Source organism: Sporothrix brasiliensis (assembly GCF_000820605.1).
Source record: "Sporothrix brasiliensis 5110 chromosome Unknown Cont15, whole genome shotgun sequence".
NCBI classification, from domain to species: domain Eukaryota; kingdom Fungi; phylum Ascomycota; class Sordariomycetes; order Ophiostomatales; family Ophiostomataceae; genus Sporothrix; species Sporothrix brasiliensis.
In genome coordinates, this window is record NW_024467134.1 from 866,758 (window position 1) to 883,067 (window position 16,310).

The 16,310-nt window shown below is 60.1% G+C and overlaps 5 protein-coding genes across 5 annotated transcripts; 4 read left to right on the forward strand and 1 right to left on the reverse strand.

Annotated features, from left to right (window-relative positions):
- Positions 1–934: 934 nt before the first annotated feature.
- Positions 935–6,633, reverse strand: SPBR_05472 (helicase SWR1; the record flags this gene model as incomplete). Its single annotated transcript, XM_040763736.1, has 2 exons — positions 935–6,306; positions 6,471–6,633. The coding sequence occupies 2 exons, from the start codon at positions 6,631–6,633 to the stop codon at positions 935–937; spliced, it is 5,535 nt and encodes a 1,844-aa protein (XP_040622047.1).
- Positions 6,634–7,387: 754 nt separating this feature from the next.
- SPBR_06213 (NADH dehydrogenase (ubiquinone) 1 beta subcomplex 8) lies at positions 7,388–7,976 on the forward strand (the record flags this gene model as incomplete). The annotated part of the gene is made up of 2 exons (XM_040764475.1): positions 7,388–7,885; positions 7,938–7,976. 2 exons carry the CDS (start codon positions 7,388–7,390, stop codon positions 7,974–7,976), a joined length of 537 nt encoding a protein of 178 aa, XP_040622048.1.
- Positions 7,977–10,424: 2,448 nt separating this feature from the next.
- Positions 10,425–11,471, forward strand: SPBR_06060 (uncharacterized protein; the record flags this gene model as incomplete). Its single annotated transcript, XM_040764322.1, has 1 exon — positions 10,425–11,471. The coding sequence occupies one exon, from the start codon at positions 10,425–10,427 to the stop codon at positions 11,469–11,471; it is 1,047 nt and encodes a 348-aa protein (XP_040622049.1).
- Positions 11,472–13,203: 1,732 nt separating this feature from the next.
- SPBR_09223 (uncharacterized protein) lies at positions 13,204–13,911 on the forward strand (the record flags this gene model as incomplete). Its single annotated transcript, XM_040767349.1, has 2 exons — positions 13,204–13,255; positions 13,310–13,911. 2 exons carry the CDS (start codon positions 13,204–13,206, stop codon positions 13,909–13,911), a joined length of 654 nt encoding a protein of 217 aa, XP_040622050.1.
- A 384-nt stretch (positions 13,912–14,295) lies between these two features.
- On the forward strand, positions 14,296–16,286 carry SPBR_09202 (biotin/lipoate A/B protein ligase; the record flags this gene model as incomplete). The annotated part of the gene is made up of 3 exons (XM_040767328.1): positions 14,296–14,653; positions 14,724–14,792; positions 15,016–16,286. The coding sequence occupies 3 exons, from the start codon at positions 14,296–14,298 to the stop codon at positions 16,284–16,286; spliced, it is 1,698 nt and encodes a 565-aa protein (XP_040622051.1).
- Between the last annotated feature and the right edge of the window lie 24 nt (positions 16,287–16,310).

Sequence of the window (16,310 nt, forward strand, 5' to 3'; positions counted from 1 at the left end):
AGTGCAAGATGGACAGGACGGCCGGGAAGAGTGTCTGAAAGACCCTGCCTTGTCTTACACACAACGTTATGCCAACCCCAAGGCACGGTCGGGATCGTCTCCGGAACCGAAAAGGGCTCGTGTTCTTTGGGTTTTCTTCGGATCGAGATTGTTGCGAGCCTGCCACATCTAGCCACGATCTTCACAAGAAGTCAACGACGTAGGTCCAAAATTACTCGACACTCTCACTTACAAAACGGCCAGTAAGATGCTGTTCTCACGCACGCACCCGCGCATTCATCGTCGTTGGTCAGCAGATCTGAGTACCATCCAGACCCAAAAGATGGTGGATGTTGTTTCGTGAGAGTAACGTCGTTCATACTGATGGTACTTTATAACGTCCTGTGACGTCGCGTACAAGGGCTTACCTTTGTGGAATAAATGAAATGGCACACTTTCCCTTATGTAACGGTAGACTTGTGTTGTGCGGCACGGCAGACGACAATTTCGACAGGGCTCCAAGCCACATTTCTTCTCCTACCAGTTGCGGGTATTCTTCTACGGTATGAAGTATTAGATTTGTTTGACGTTGTGACAAACTCTTCATGCTTACGGCACCAGAGAACTGCTGCGTTGGTGTGAAAGGGTGCAACTGTGGATGAAGCAATTAAATTAGAGATGAATTGTTTTTGCAAACCGAGAACGCCAATCTTCCCACCCGTCCGTTTTGGTGTCCCACTAAACCATCGTACAAGAAAGGAAAAAAGAAAACAAAACAAGTACAACCAAAACGTCCATGAGACTATGCCATCAAATCGAACAGAAAACGAGTATGAAACAATGAAAATAGAAAGACACACGCCAAAGTACCCAATCCAGAATCCAAACCCCCCCAGAATATGTTATGTGCCGTACATGCAATGGCAACCGCGGGTGTGCGCGCCGTGCCTTGGGTCTACCGCTTGCGCGTGTCTTTGCCCCGCTTCTTCTTGCTCTTCTTGCGGTCTTTGGGCAGCTCCAGCGCCGTGCCCTCGAGCATCACGCTCATCCACCCTAGCATGTAGTCGTCCACGGTGTGCATGACGCCGCCCCAGGCATTGTTTTCGACGGGCGCGGGTGGCGGCGCCACGATCTTGGCACCCGTGATGGGATCGAACAGCGGGCCGCCGAGACCGAGACCCGCGGGTGTCGCCTGGCGGGCGCTGGAGATGCCCGACGTAGGCACGGGCGTACCAGCGGTCGCGGTCGCGGTCGCTGTGCCTGCGCCGGCCGCGCCGGCCGCGCCGGCTGGTTTCTCGGAGAAGTCGGCGTCGTCTTGCAGAATCTCCTTCTCGGCCAGCCGTGCGGCCGCCACGTCTTCGGTGTCCTCGGCCTGCTCCAGCACGCGGCCCGGCATGGCACCCGCACCCACACCCGCACCCGCACCCGCACCCGCACTCGCGTCGTTGTTGACACCGCCCAGCACGCGGTCCATGGCCGCATTGGCCGCCGCGTTGCTCTCGTGGAACCGCCCGATGATGCCGTCCGTGGTCTCGTTTTGGGCCACGAGCGTCGTGCCGTCCTCCAGGGCGTGCTCCACCACGTCGCCGGCCATGTCCTTGACGGACATCTTGTTGAAGTAGTCGGTGGTGAACTCGCCCTCTTGGATGACGACGTCGTCGAGCATCTGTTTCTGGGAGGCCTTGCGCAAAATGTTGGCCTCGATCGTGTGCTCGCTGATGAGCCGGTAGATGTGCACGTCGCGCGTCTGGCCGATGCGGTGGCAGCGGTCCTGGCACTGCTTGTCCATGGCCGGGTTCCAGTCCTGGTCGTAAAAGATGACGGTGTCGGCGCCCGTCAGGTTGATGCCCAGGCCGCCCGAGCGCGTCGACAAGATAAAGCACAGGATGCGGTTGTCGTGGTTGAAGCGGTCCGTCAGGATCTGGCGCTGCTCGATGCGCGTGGCGCCGTCCAGCCGCAGGTACTTGTGGCCGTGGATGTTGAGGAACTGCTCCAGAATGTCGAGCACCTTGGTCATCTGCGTAAAGATGAGCGCGCGGTGGCCGCCGGCCTGCAGGCGCCGCAGCAGCCGGTCGAGCGCCTGCAGCTTGCCGCAGTCGTACTGCAGGAGCCGCTTGTCCGGGAACTGGATCGTCAGGCGCATGCGGGCCTCGTGCCAGGGGTCCCGCGGCGGCTGGCGCTCCATGAACGGCAGGCGCTTGACGGGCGCCGAGAGCACGAGGTCGTGCTCGGCAAAGGCCGCGGCGCCGCGGCGCCCGAGGAGCACGCCGTTCATGTCGCAGGTGACGACGGCCGGCGTGACGCAGGCAAACTTGGTGATGAGCATCTCCATGGCGGAGGACCGGCGCTCGAGCGGCTGCACCAGATTGTGGAGCAGGAACGAGTCGTTTTCGAACCACGCCATGATCTGTGCCGGGACGCGCGGGCGCGGCCGGAAGGGCCGGCTCTGCACGTCGAGCGTCAGCATGTCCAGGAGAGACTGGCCATACACGGGCCGCTGCTGGCGCCGGAGCGCGTTGACGTAGGCCCCGTGCTGCAGCTCCTCGTAGCGGCGCCAGCGGACGGCGTTTTCGAGGTAGGCAAGGTTCGACTGCACGGTCGCGCCGTCGAGGGCTGGGTACGGCTGCGGCAGGCGTGCGCGCTGGGCCTCCTTGAGGTCCGCCAGCACGCGGTTCGCGGCCAGCTGGTGGATGCGGGCGGCCGTGCCGCCCGAGAGGCTGGTCTCGTGCAGCGTCGGCACCAGGTTGAGAAACTGCAGGCTGACCCGTGCCAGCAGGTGCTGGGCGGTGTCGCGGGGCGGCACATACGCGCGGCGCACCACCTGCTCCGTGGTCGTCTCGTAGGAGGCAGGGATCGAGCGCTGCATGCGGAAGGACGTCATGATGGGCCGGTCGACAAACAGGTCGGGGTGGTTGCACACCTTGCGCAGCTGCATCAGACAGTTGATAATGGACAGGTAGTTGCCCGAGGCGAGGGAGGCGCGCGTGTCGCTGCGGGCCAGGAACCCGTCGTACAGCTCGCGCTGGCGCTTGGACAGGCGGCACAGCTCGACGTGCTCGTACTTGGCCGGCATTTGCTTCTCGACGTCCGCCTTGAGACGCCGCAGCAGATAGGGCCGCAGCACCTTGTGCAGCTTGGCGATGATGGCGCGTGCTTCCTCGTCCATTTCTTCGCGGCCGCTCTCGAGAATCTGCGACTCGGGCTTGTGGAACCAGTCGTGGAACTCGGACAGATCGGCGAAGCCGCCCATGCCGTTCTCGGGCGGCATCAAGAAGAAGAGCAGCGACCAGAGCTCCGTCAGGTTGTTCTGGAGAGGCGTGCCCGTGAGCAGGAGGCGCGCCTGCGTGTTGAATCCCAGCAGAGACTGCCAGCGCTGCGACTTGAAGTTCTTGATGTTGTGGGCTTCGTCCAGGATCATGTAGTGCCAGCGACGGCGCTTGAAGACCTGCTGGTCCTGCACGACGATTTGGTACGACGTGATGCACACGTTCCAGATGTCGTTGTTGTTCCAGCCGATGCGCTTGCGCTTGCGTTCGTCTTGCGAGCCGTAGTACGTGAGGATCTTGAAGGCCGGGCACCACTTTTTGAACTCCATCTCCCAGTTGAGGATGACACTCGTGGGGACAATCACGAGGTGCGGGCCCCACACTTCGTGGTGGCAGGCCAGGTGGGCGAGCAACGCAATGGTCTGGATCGTCTTGCCGAGGCCCATTTCGTCGGCGAGGATGCCGTTGGTGCGGTTGGCGTAGAGGCCGGCGAGCCAGTCGAGGCCGTAGTGCTGGTATTCGCGCAGGTTGCCGCGCAAAAGGAAAGGGATTTCGGTCTTGGGTGCCGCGCCAGAGGCCGTCGGTGCGAGGGACACGCTTCGGCTGACGGCTGATTCTTTGCTATTCAAAGGGGGCGCGTCGGCGTCGGCGTCGGCGTCGGAGTCGGCATCGGCCATGTCCATGTCCATATCCTCGACAGCATCCTTGACAACATCCTCCTCGGGCGTTTTGCTAGCTTCTGCGTCCACCGTCGCGTCCGCGACCGCGTCGGCATCTGTGGACATGGGCGTGTCAAGATCCGACGGCTTCGTGTCGAGCGTACGTGGCGATTGGCTGCGCTCGAAGCTGACAGCCGTTGTCACGGCGTCAGTCTCGGGGCTGGCGGCGGCGGCAGGTTCCGTATCGGCCGGTGCGGGTGCAGGTGCAGGTGCAGGTTCAGGTGCAGGTACAGGTACAGGTTCAGACACCGCAGGCTCTACAGTGTCCACCGTTTCAGAGTCTACCTTGCTGGCGACCGCCGGCGCTTCGTCGTCCGACGACGGCATGTCCACCATGGCGACATCGTCGTCGTCGTCGTCGGCAAACTCGTCAACGGCCTCGTACAGCGGGGCAACAACAGGATGGGTGTCCTCTGTGGCATGTGTGTCGCCGTTGGTGAGAGTCGCAGTGGTGTCGTCGTCTTTGCGCTCCGGCGCTTCTGGCATCCGAGGCACGTCGACCTCCTCTTCTTTGACGGTCGTCGGCTCGGCCTTGAGCTTCTGCAGCTCCGACTTGCCAAACAGCATGCCCAACAGCCCACCTGCCTGCTCGTCCTCATCGGACTCGGTCTCGTTGTCACCGTCGGAACCGCTGGCGCCGTCGCTCTCATCGCCGCCGTCGTCGTCGTCGTCGTCGTCGCTGTCCATCTCGGAGGAGCCAAGATCGTCGTCCATGTCAACAGACTCGTCGCTGGTTTCGTCGTCGTGTATGGAAGCATGGGCGGTGCCGGCGTCGACTTTTGCCGGTTCGTCGGATGCGTCGAGGTCGGGCAGATTGGCGTACTTTTGTCGCAACTGTTCCTGTGTGAGGCCCTCGTCGGAGACATTTGCGTCGTCCTTTCCTTTCGCGTCTGCTCCGGGTTTTTGGTCCTCGTCACCCTCGTCGTCGTCCGATGACGACATATTGCTCTCATCGTCTTCGTCTTCGTCATCCTCGTCGTCGGAGCCAGAGGCAGAGCCGTCCGCGTCGCCCAGTTCAGAGAGCGATCCGAGGGCGTCAAGGTCGTCGTCCAGCATATCGTCGTCGTCGGACAGGGCCTCCGAGTCGTGCTGGGTGCGCCGCGCCTGCAGCTTCTGCTCGGACAGGGCGACGGCCTCTTGCAGCGCCGCCTTGACGCGCCGCTGCTCCTCGGCCTCCCACTCGCGCACGCGGCGCCGGTTGATCTCGAGGCGGACATTCTCCCACGTGCCAAACAGGGCCTTCATGACAATGCGGTACCGCCCCAGCCACATGGCCCGCGCCTCTGCCTCGATCTGCTCGGCCGACTTGGGCTGCCGCCGCACCCACTCGTCGCGGCAGGCCTCCGCGAGGCGCTTGGCCACCGCACGGTGGCGCTGCTGCTCGAGGCTCAGGAGACGGCGGAAGTTGGCGACGGCCTTGACCATGTGGTCGTTGTGCGCCCACTGGCGCGGCGGCTCCTCGGCAGCCTCGGGCTCAAACGCGACGCAGCGCGGCTCCGTGAGGATGCCGCCCGCTTCCGTCTCGCGCTCGATGCGCGCAATGATGGCCGCCTCGCTGGCGGCCATCTCGTCGGTCATGCGGGGATCGTCTTCGGAGGCGAACTGGCCGCCGTCTTCGACGGGGATGGCGTCCGCTGTGGCAAAGTATTCAGGAAGGGTCGGCGCAAGACGCGGCCGCATCTTGGTCTGGTCGGGGTGCACAATGGGGATGGTGAGGGTCCGTGTTCGGAGACGGATGCGGGGCGTCGTGCGTGTGGGCATCTCGAGGGCCGCGGCGTCGCGCTGTGGCCGGGCCTGTCGGCTCGACCGCGAGGGCTGTGTGCGTGTGCCGGCGGCGGCCGGTGCACGCCGTGCATTCGGCGTGGGAGAAGAGCGTCGTGCGCTCCGGGAGGACGTTCGGGGCTCAGCAGCGCGGCGGGAGGACGGCGGTCGAGACGGGGCGGAGGACGGTGTTTGTTGTGATGGGTGTGATCGTGCGGAAGCGGCGGCGGAGGCACGTGTCGTAGTAGAGGGGCGTCGAGATGCTGCCGCAGTCCCCGAAGGCGATGCAGAATTCTGGGAGGACGAGGACGCAGCGTGTCTTGTCGCGTGTCCGTTGGCGGAAGACGATGCGGCTCGTCTGGCTGGAGGGCTTGTTTGGTGGGACTGCACGGCACGGCGCGTGATACGCTTGTCACCGGACTGCAGCTCCAGCGGCACCGTGTTGATGCGGCCCGACTTGCGGCGGCCGCCCTCCTTAAAGGAGGTCACGCCCTCGGCCCCAATCTTCTTCCATGGCGGCGAGATGGGCTTTGGCTTGCGTCCGCCGTTGGTGGCGGGGGCGGCGTGGAGGCGCGTGTCCGCTGGCGTTTGGCGGGGCGTTCATCGCCGTTGGCCTCGGGCGTGTCGTCGGCATCCTCAGAGGCCTTGGCCGGCCCGTTGTCGTTGCCGTGGCCGTTGGTCAGGGGCGATGCGGATGTCCCGTTGCTGCCGTCATGTTGTCCATTGGTTTGGGGAGACCGGGCACTCTTCGCAGGTGCCGGCGTTTCCGGGGCGCCCGACAACGACTCCTCGCCGTCCGATGGTGTCGAGCTCAGGTCGTCAAGTGGGCTGTCGTCGCTGTCGTCGAATTTGAGGATCGGACGGTCGGGGAGCGTTGCTGTCGGGCCCGGCGACGCGGTCTCCTTCATCGTCTGGAAAGGGGCCGAGCCGGGGCGAGGGTCCGCGATCTCGGCCAAAGGGGCATCGATGGCAGAAAAAATGGCGTCTCAGGAAAGCTACGGTGCCATGGAGTCTTGTGTCGAAGCCAGAGCGTTGCAGCGACGTTGTGGCGATGGCACCGCGCGAAAACGTGTACAAATCGAGGTGCGTCTGCAAAAAAAAATCCGAAGCTCAAAAAACGCCAAAACGGCACGAGATGCAGGTGGTGACTTTCGGCCAGGTGCGTCGTTGCTGCGAAAATACAGCCCTTGGCCGCTAAATTATTTGCACTCAGAGCATTCAGAGGGGGACCAGCTAGGGGCTACACGTAAATTTGCTGCTGTGGGGAGGCGCGTTGGGGCTGGACGTGTGAGGGGCGACGAGCTGTCCTGACGCCTGAAGCGTGAGGCGACACGCTGATTGGGCGCGATTCTTATGTAAGCCACCTACAGTCACGCCGTATTTCTCAGGCAGCAAGTTCGTAGCGCACGGACCATCAGAGCCGTCCAAACACTGCACTGGAAGAGTCGATGACCTTGAGCCGAAAACGAGCATCACGGCTTTGCTACGTCTGTAGAGCTTCACACACCAACGACCAGCCAGTTCGATCCCCAGCATTCGGACGAGGTGTGTACTGTTCGAGGCGATACTGGATTACGCAATTGGTTGCCACCGAAGCGGCACGACGGACCAAGGCCGACTCTGCTAACCATCTTTTCGATATTTGCGATATTTGCTCACCAGATGCTGCCCCGTCGAATTGTTCCGGCCACGCCCCTGCGCAGGGCCGCCCTCGCGGCCGCACGGCGCACACTTCTTCCCGCTGTGCAGCAGCGCACCTTTATTCCCGAATCCATCAACGGCCGCCGCGTCATCGATGAAAAGTACCCGGAGCCGCCGCGCCTGACCGAGGCCGAGGACCCGCTGATGAACGGCGGTTTCGTGCAGCCGGCGCCCGTCAAGCGGCAGTTCCGCGACCCGCACGGCGACTGGTGGGACAAGCAGGAGCGCCGCAACTACAACGAGCCGGTGCACGAGGACTACGACCAGCTGGGCATGTTCACGCCCTACGAGTACACGTGGACGACGACGGGCAAGGGCCTGGCACAGATTGGCGCGTTTCTCGCCGTGTTCCTGGCCGTGGTCTACACCGTGAAAGAGACGTACCCGGACCGCGTGACGGTGCCGCGGACGTTTGAGGGTGGTCTGGAGCGGGAGCTGGGCGGCTCCGGTGCCTTGCGGGTAGGTACCGTTCCTGGCTGGTGGCATAGTCGCAACAGCTAACAGAATACAGGCGCGGAGTCCCGAGGACGAGGCGGCGGAGGAGGTATAAAGGAACGAGGATTGCGTCACAACCGACCGACGGCCAACGACTGAGACGTACCGACATCAAGGCTGCGACCACGGATGACTGGACGACCGGACCACGGACGACTCTACAGCGGCAAGGAGGCATTGGCAGGGCAGGCCATACTGTATATACCTGTCATAGATACAGTGATACTGAAAAAGAACAAAAGACTTTTGAAACTGCCGACTGGCCCAGAAGGTGACTTGACTACATGTTGGACACATGCACAAGATGAAAACAGGATGTGGCCGGGAAACCGGACGACTCGAGGACAAAGCTCTTCGGATTGGATTACGCAGTGGGGTAACGGTGAGACGGATGGCGGCCCTAGCTTAGGGTATTCCTATCACTCTGGAGCGAAACCATGGATATGCCGATGATGCCGATGATATGCCGATGATACTACAGCTAGCCACGTGTGCAGATAATACGGCCCCGGACATGACACCCACTTGGGCCGTCATCTTCCGGCACCCGGAGAGAAACGTTTCTGATCTGCTCAACTCTTGCATCTAAGTCTGGGGAAATGGCCACGTCTAGACACTGCCGGGCGTCCGTCTGTCTCTACCCTTGGCTCATTCAGCTGGCATTCCCGGGATCTACTCGACATCGGCATTCTGTTACGACTGTGTTTCCGCCCGCCTTTGTCAACTTTTGCATGTCGTCCTTTTTTTCTCTTGTATGAGTTCTCGTTTCCCCCCTTTCTTGCAGCAACGACGCGACCGGGTTTCCATTATGACCTCTCGTCTCTTGGTCGACCTCGCTTTTTTATTTTATTTTTCGTACTGTTTATCCCGGCAAATTAAGGGGCCAGACCGGGCCTTTTTTTCGCCAACTGCATGCTGGCCTTTGGCTCAGGTGCTTCGTCAACGTTTGTATTTGTGGGTACGAGACAAGAACAAAAGCAGCAAATAAATGTATGGAAAGCACTATAGCAGCAATCTGATAGCCGACACACATTCGTGGAAAAACAAGCCGGCGGCTCGACCAGCCCTCGACAGACCAAAACTCGGCTCGGCAGTGCTCCAGCGCGGGCAATGTCACTCGGATCACCATGTGCCTCTGCCAAGGCCTGGTTGTTTGCTGTGCATGGCATGCATGGCATCCCCGGATCCTTTTCCCCGTATCACACGCAATGGGGTCTCCATGGACTCTCTGCGGACTCGGGACTTTTGTCGTGCATATCCCGCGCGATTTTTGTCCATTTGTTCCTTTCCTTTCCCTGCCCGTGCTTGCTTCCAAAAATACGTCTGACCCACGGCAAGACGATGGAACATCACATGGTGCTATTTTGTTGAAAGTTGACGTAGAGCCGTGTTTGCGACTGTATCTCTTCGAATACGTCAATGACGCTCTGTGGCGTCCCATATCATCGTCACCGCCGATGCTGAGATTTCGTATTGTTTCTGCCATTCATGTGTCTCACATTTTGTATACGTGCAGTTCAGCTAGACAAGAATGAAGTATTCGTCTCTGAAATTTACCAGCACCGTCTGCCATGACGACTCCGAGTGCCGCTCTCGACACAAAATAACTCTCGTGACTGTGCCTTATTTCACCCACTTGTCCTGTCTTCACGCTTTTTATTTTCCCTTGGCCTTGTTTGGACGAGCGGTCAATATAGATTGTTTAGATTATGGGGATGAATGGGGGAATTGGGGGTCGCCACCATTGGTGGACATACGTCCCTCGTTTTTGCCGGTGTGGCTAAAGTAAACAGTCCTCCCTCTCTCTCTCCACGGGGAAGGCAGATGATAGGCAGATCCAAATCGTTGATACCAGAAACGGCCATGTTTACTATGCACCGTCCACGATGCTCTCGCCTGTCTGGCACCACCACGGACATGGCCACCATGCGTGTTCCTTGTGGCCAGGCCTCTTTCATCTATTTTGTTTCCGCCCTTCTTCCCTTTCTCCTTGCCTTCGTCTACGCACCCAATCCTTTGCTTGTTTTGTGCCCGCCCGACAGTGAGCCAATGGGAACAGCAGTAAGTGGACCTCAGACTCTGGCCGGGGTTTCGGCAGTTTGACTACGTCGTGGCAGGGAGAGCAGTGACCGTTGCCTTCTGCTATATTTGCGCATGCCGGCAGTTAGTAGGAGTGAGAGCGTGTCCAAGATGTGCGTCTCTTTCCGAAAACAAGAATAAATGAGATGTGGCAATACGTGACACCAGTATAGCTGTGAAAGACCAGACGAACAAGCAGTCTACTGTACAGGGAAACCAGTATATGTAGACGTATAACAAGAAGAATCCCGCACTTCCCTGCTTTGGTCTTTTTGGCTTCCCTTCTCTCGTTGTTCTGTTGACCCTCGTCTCTCCAACCTCGTCCGTTGTCCGCCAGCGTCATTTTGTCGACACTCCGGTATTATCTTTATTCTTTACTGTCGTTTTGTCTGTCCTTATCACACCCCCGCCTCCATCCGCCATCATGAAGTCGGCTGCCATCACTGCCGTCGTCGGCCTGCTGGCCCAGTCGGCCGCCGCCCAGAACATGCTGCGGTTCGCCTGCTCGCAGCTCGTCGTCGAGCGCACCGACCCCATTGTCAACCCCGGCGAGATCTACACGCCGCACCTGCACCAGATTGTCGGCGGCAACTCGTTCAACGTCACCATGGACCCGGCCAGCCACGATCTGCCGGGCCTGTCGACGTGCACGTCGTGCAACTTCAAGGAGGACCTGTCCAACTACTGGACGGCGGTGCTCTTCTTCAAGGCCAAGAACGGCACGTTCCGGCGGGTGCCGCAGGTGGGCAACGGGGGGCCGCAGGGGCAGCTCGTCAACAAGGGCGGGCTGGACGTGTACTACATTCCGTCGGGCAAGGTGACGGCGTTCAAGCCCGGGTTCCGCATGATTGCGGGCAAGGCGTCCAACACGGACACGAGCAAGGTCAACAAGGGCAACATCTGCCACCGCTGCTGGAAGTCAACCAACGACAACCAGTTCACGGGCGGCGCGCCCTGCACGGGCGCGGACACGGTGGACGTGCCCACGGACCAGTCGTGCAAGATGGTGCGGCAGACCATCATCTTCCCGACGTGCTGGGACGGCAAGAACCTCGACTCGCCCGACCACCAGAGCCACGTCGCCTACAGCGGCGCCGGCGCGTCGGGCGGCGGCGCCTGCCCCAGCTCGCACCCGACCAAGCTGCCGCAGATCATGTACGAGCTCATGTGGAACACGTCGAGCTTCATGGACAAGAGCATCTGGCCCGCGGACGGCTCGAACCCCTTCATCTACTCGATGAACATTGGCGGCGCGGCCGCGCACGGCGACTACGTCTTTGGCTGGAAGGACAAGTCGCTGCAGCTGGCCATGGACCACAACTGCAACCTCAACAAGGACTGCTCCGCCGCCGGCCTGCACGCGCTGTCGCCCGACGTCTACAACGCCTGCACGAAGAAGCAGCAGGCGCCCGAGGACGTCGACGGCTGGCTCAAGGCGCTGCCCATGGGCGAGATGGCGATGAAAGCATGAGCGGAGAGTCTGGAAAGCCGGATCTGGCTCGCGGGTGTAATGGGTTTGATTCTCGGCGAGATCGTTCTGTTGGCGACATCGATTGTGCGTATGTTGTCGAATTTCCTTTTCATTTGTAGCCCATGTTAACAGCACGTCTGGTCATCCTTGTGCATGGACGCCAGATTTCTAGTTAAATATAACTTATCTACGTATGTTCTTGTGTATGATGAATCATTATTTTGTAATCTTGATTATTATTATTTTTCATTTTTGAATTATTACGCTCCCAAAGTCAAAAATAGTTTTCCTTTTTATAAATAAATAAATGGGAGATAACTTGCGAAAGATGGGATTCGTAAACTCTCGTTCTATGTTCCACAGCTGCATGTCTTATTCACATCGTACTACGGTTGCATATGTTCTTATTCATATCGTACTCTCACTAATTATATCCTGTCGTATTGACTGGCAGCTTGCTGGTCTTCCTCTCGCCTCGTTGTTTCCGTCTTGCCAAAACCTCCTTTTTCCCGCCCGCCAATCAATTTACACGGTTAAAGGCGGCACCACCATCGCCACCCATTCTCGAAGCGAAGACACAGATTACTTCCCAATCCGTTATATGCTATTCATTGTCCGCTTCACGTCCATTTGCAGACGGAGCAATGGCTCCATGATTATATTTGGAAGTCGCCGGGGAAGGACACCTTTGCGGTCTCTCCTAGAATTCCTCTTTTTACGTCTTGTTCACACCAAGGCTGCTTCCTCTTGGCAATGAAAGCCAAGATTCTTCTCATTCTTCTCTTCCTTTTTTTGTATGTTGCCTCTTCTGTGCCCGCGGGTTCAGACATCGTGACTTTGGTCCGGCTCGATGCGTCGACGCGTGTGGGGACATCTATACCTGTAATTTGTCTCCTTACGTAGCCCTTTCTTTCGGCTCGCAGTCGGTTCTCGTCCTCTGCCCGTTCATCTATTTGTTCCTCTCTATTTCTTCTACATCTCCACACCACCGCCGGAGTCTGTCGTGTTTTGTCACATGGGACGTCTCCAGCGGCGCAGTCTTTCCTCTCCCCATGTTTTGTCCGCATCTTCCACCTAGTCTACCAATTTGTTGAATCACACCCTCACGACATATGCTCTTACCTTTCATCAGCCAACCCGGTATGTGGCGGGGCGGAGAGCCGCCCGTTCCTATTCGTGAAGTGTACAATGGGTAGTCCGTGGATGTCCGCGTAGGAGCAACGCTGGCGAGGCCTCAAGTCCAATCGTATCCTTATTCGTCCCCTCCATCGTCGCCTCTCGCGTCGATCCGTGTCCGGGATCACGTTGCCTGGGCCGTCCGTTGTGTTCTGTCCTTCCTCTCCTGGTTCGTGGGATTGGCCGTCGTCTCCCCGGACCGCCAAGCTAATAAACCGAGATGAATAAAGAATAAAAGGGCGTCCTCCAGTAGTTGGCGCTGCACTGTTGAATGGTCTTCTTCCTCCCCTGGCTGGGTTCACTAGGCCGACTTGGCTCAACGTTGTCTTCCCACATTAGTGTCATTGAATTGTCTTTACCCGCACTCAATCCACGTCTTTAACCATTTTCATTCAGGTTTTGAGCATAGGACGAGTCCATTCAACCTTTCGTCTTCCTTGTGGTTGTTTCCCTGTGGTTGTCTCCTTGTCTCCTTGTCACCTTGTCACCCTGTATCCTTTCCCTCCCCTCCGTCCATCGTCTCCAACTCTCGTCCCATCTTGTCTGTACCGACAAGATGAAGTTGCGCTTCTGGGGCGTCGCGGCATGCGTGGCCGCATTGCTGTGTGGTATGTAGTCATGCAACAGACACGAGGCGCTCCGTATGCTTACGCTGTTCCCAGACGCCTCTGCTGCCGGCACGACGGCCTACCACGACCCGCAGACCGGTCTCACGTTTGCCGAGTACGCCATGCAGTACAAGATCGGCCACACGCTCGTGTTTCGCGTCGCCGTGCCGACGCAAGTCACGAGTCTGACGGCGTACGACGCCGTCCTGCAGGTCGTCGCGCCCATCGACGCCGGCTGGATCGGGTTTGCCTGGGGCGGCCGCATGATTGGCGACCCGCTGGCCGTGGCCTGGTCCAGCGGCAACGCGGTCGTGCTGTCGTCCCGCCGCGCGAGCGACCACACGGCCGTGCCGGGCGTGTGGACGGGCGCGCAGTACACGGAGCTGAAGGCGGGCACGCACGTCAACGGCACGCACTGGCAGTACACGGCCAAGTGCACGGGGTGCACGTACTACACGAACTCGATGGGCAGCAAGAGCTGGGTGTATGCGACGGGCACGAACCACCTGGCGTTTGCGTATTCGGCCACGCGGCCGGCGAACCCGTCGAGCGCGGGATCGAGCCTGACGATCCACGACGTGACGAACAACTGGGAGCACGACTTTTCGGTGGGCCAGAATGCCGACTTTGCGGATCTGGTGACGAAGAATTCGTAGTCGGCGGCGGTTGGATGGGACTGTACATAAGCAGCGACAGCATTAGAGTATGTGCATTTTGGTTTCTCTGCATTTTTTATTTTATTTCTATTTCTATTTCTATTTCCACCTCCTCTGGTTAAACGATTACCATCGACATATACAATTGGCCGACTCGGCTGCACTGCCGTCGTCTAGCGGCGCTGTTGACTTCAGCTTAGCGGCGAGGAGCGTACATCTGCTCTCCGACCGTCGGACTTCCTCGTCCTCGTCACGTCATTCTCGTCACGTCGTCTCCTCGCTTCCCCTTTTCTTCCTCCCACTTTGTCCCAGCTACCTCTCAGCCTCTCACTTTAACCACCAGCACCGCACCCGCACCCCCCAGCACCGCACCCCAGCTACACCATGTCCATCACCGGCATCATCCACGTCAACCTCGTCGTCCCCCGCGACACCCTCGACGCCGCCCACGCCTTCTACGGCGACACCCTCGGCTTCACCTCCGTGCCCGTCCCGGCCCTCCAGCGCGGCCGCCTGGCGTGGTTCAACATTGTCGACCAGCCGGGCTCGCAGCAGATCCACATTGCCTTTGGCCGCGACGCTGACTTTGAGGGCGACGCCACGGCGTCCTCGCGGCACCCGTGCTTCCAGCTGCCGTCCCAGGAGGCCCTGCAGCAGCTGCAGCAGCGCGTGTGGGCGCACCACCAGGCGGGCACAGCCGGCGCCCCAAAGGCCTGCGACCAGCCGGGCGGCGAGTCATCTGGTAGGCCTGTCCTGTCTGTGGTTCCAGATGTGTGTATTGTTTTATTTCGTATCTTACTAACAAGGACCAGGCGCCAAAGGCGTCGAGTATCCCACGCGGTTCTTTGCGCGCGACTACGCCGGCAACCGGTTGGAATTTAGTCTGTAGACGACGGTTGGAAGAAGCAAATAAAACATTCCAGAATTCAGAGTACTTGTGTCTGTTTTCGTTTCGCTTTCGCTGTTGTCTCGACACAGTGTAATTACAGAGGAATGAATGCGCCGCTGGCACTGTAGCTGAGGCGTGCCGATGCTGGCCGCCTGATTGGCGAACAGGCCCTGTAACGCGCTGTAGTTTGGGGGTTGATTTTGTTTTCTGTACAGTATCCATTGATTCCACCCGCTCCAACAACGACCATCTCTGGCCACAACACCCACGACAACCGCGACCGCCTCGGGTCTTTGGCCACCGACAGTTCCTCTGGACGATCGATCCGACGATCCTAGTCTCCCCGTCTGTTGCTGCCATGCGTCTACGCCTCATCCAGCTGCCGCCGCTGCCGTCGTACCGTTTGGCGGCGGCTGTCCAGGAACTCGTCCGGCGGCAGTTTTTGCATGCAAAGGAGAGTGCAGGAAAGAGGGCGACGCCATCGTCGTCGTCTTCGGCAGAGTCCTCCTCCTCCTCCTCCTCCTCCTCCTCCTCCTCCTCCTCCTCCTCCTCCTCCTCCTCCTCGACCCTCCTCTCCCTCCTTGTCCAACCGCCGCCGCCGACCGTCATCGCCTTTACGCCCCTGCCCACCTACACACTCGGCCGCCGCCAGTCCGAAGCCCAGCTGGAACCGGCCGAGCGCGACCGCCTCACGGCTCCCTTGCGCGTGGACGTGGACGTGGACGCGGACGCGGACGCAGATGCAGACGCGGACGACGGCCGCACATACACCCCCGCCCTCGTCTCGACGCTCCGCGGCGGCCTGACGACCTACCACGGCCCCGGGCAGGCGGTGCTGTGGCCCGTGCTCGACCTCAAGTCGACGCTGTTGGCCGCGCCGCTGACGGTCCGCGCGTACAGTCGGCTGCTGGAGACGACGACGGCGACGGTCTTGAAGCGGCGGTTTGGACTGGAGGCGTACACGACGGGGGACCCGGGGCTGTGGGTGGCGTCGAGACGCGCGGCACGAGACGGCGCGGACGGCGCGGACGAGGCGGACGACACGCACACAGAGGAACGAAAGGTGGCCGCGCTGGGCGTGCACCTTCGCAGGCACATCAGCGCGCTGGGCGTGGCCGTCAACTTGGACACGCCCGTGACGTGGGCGCCGTCGCCGTCGCCGTCGTCGTCGCCCCCTCCATCGTCGTCTCTGTCCTCGGCGGACGCCTCGTCCTCGACGAACCCCTGGACCCGCTTCGACCCCTGTGGCCTCTCCGGCAAAGGCGTCGCCTCCGTCGCCGACGAAGCACGTCTCCGCTTCGGCAGCGTCCCGGCCGCCTGGGACTTGCGGCCGGCGCCCTTTGCGGCGAAATGGGCGGCGGCGCTGGCGATGCAGCTGGGTCTACGGGACCCCGAGGTCGACGTGGCGGACGCTGCTACGGTGCAGCGCATGCTGAGAGATGCACAAGAACTGCTTGCGAGGGGCGTCACCGACGACGAGACATAGACATAGACTGGCGTTGCATTACTT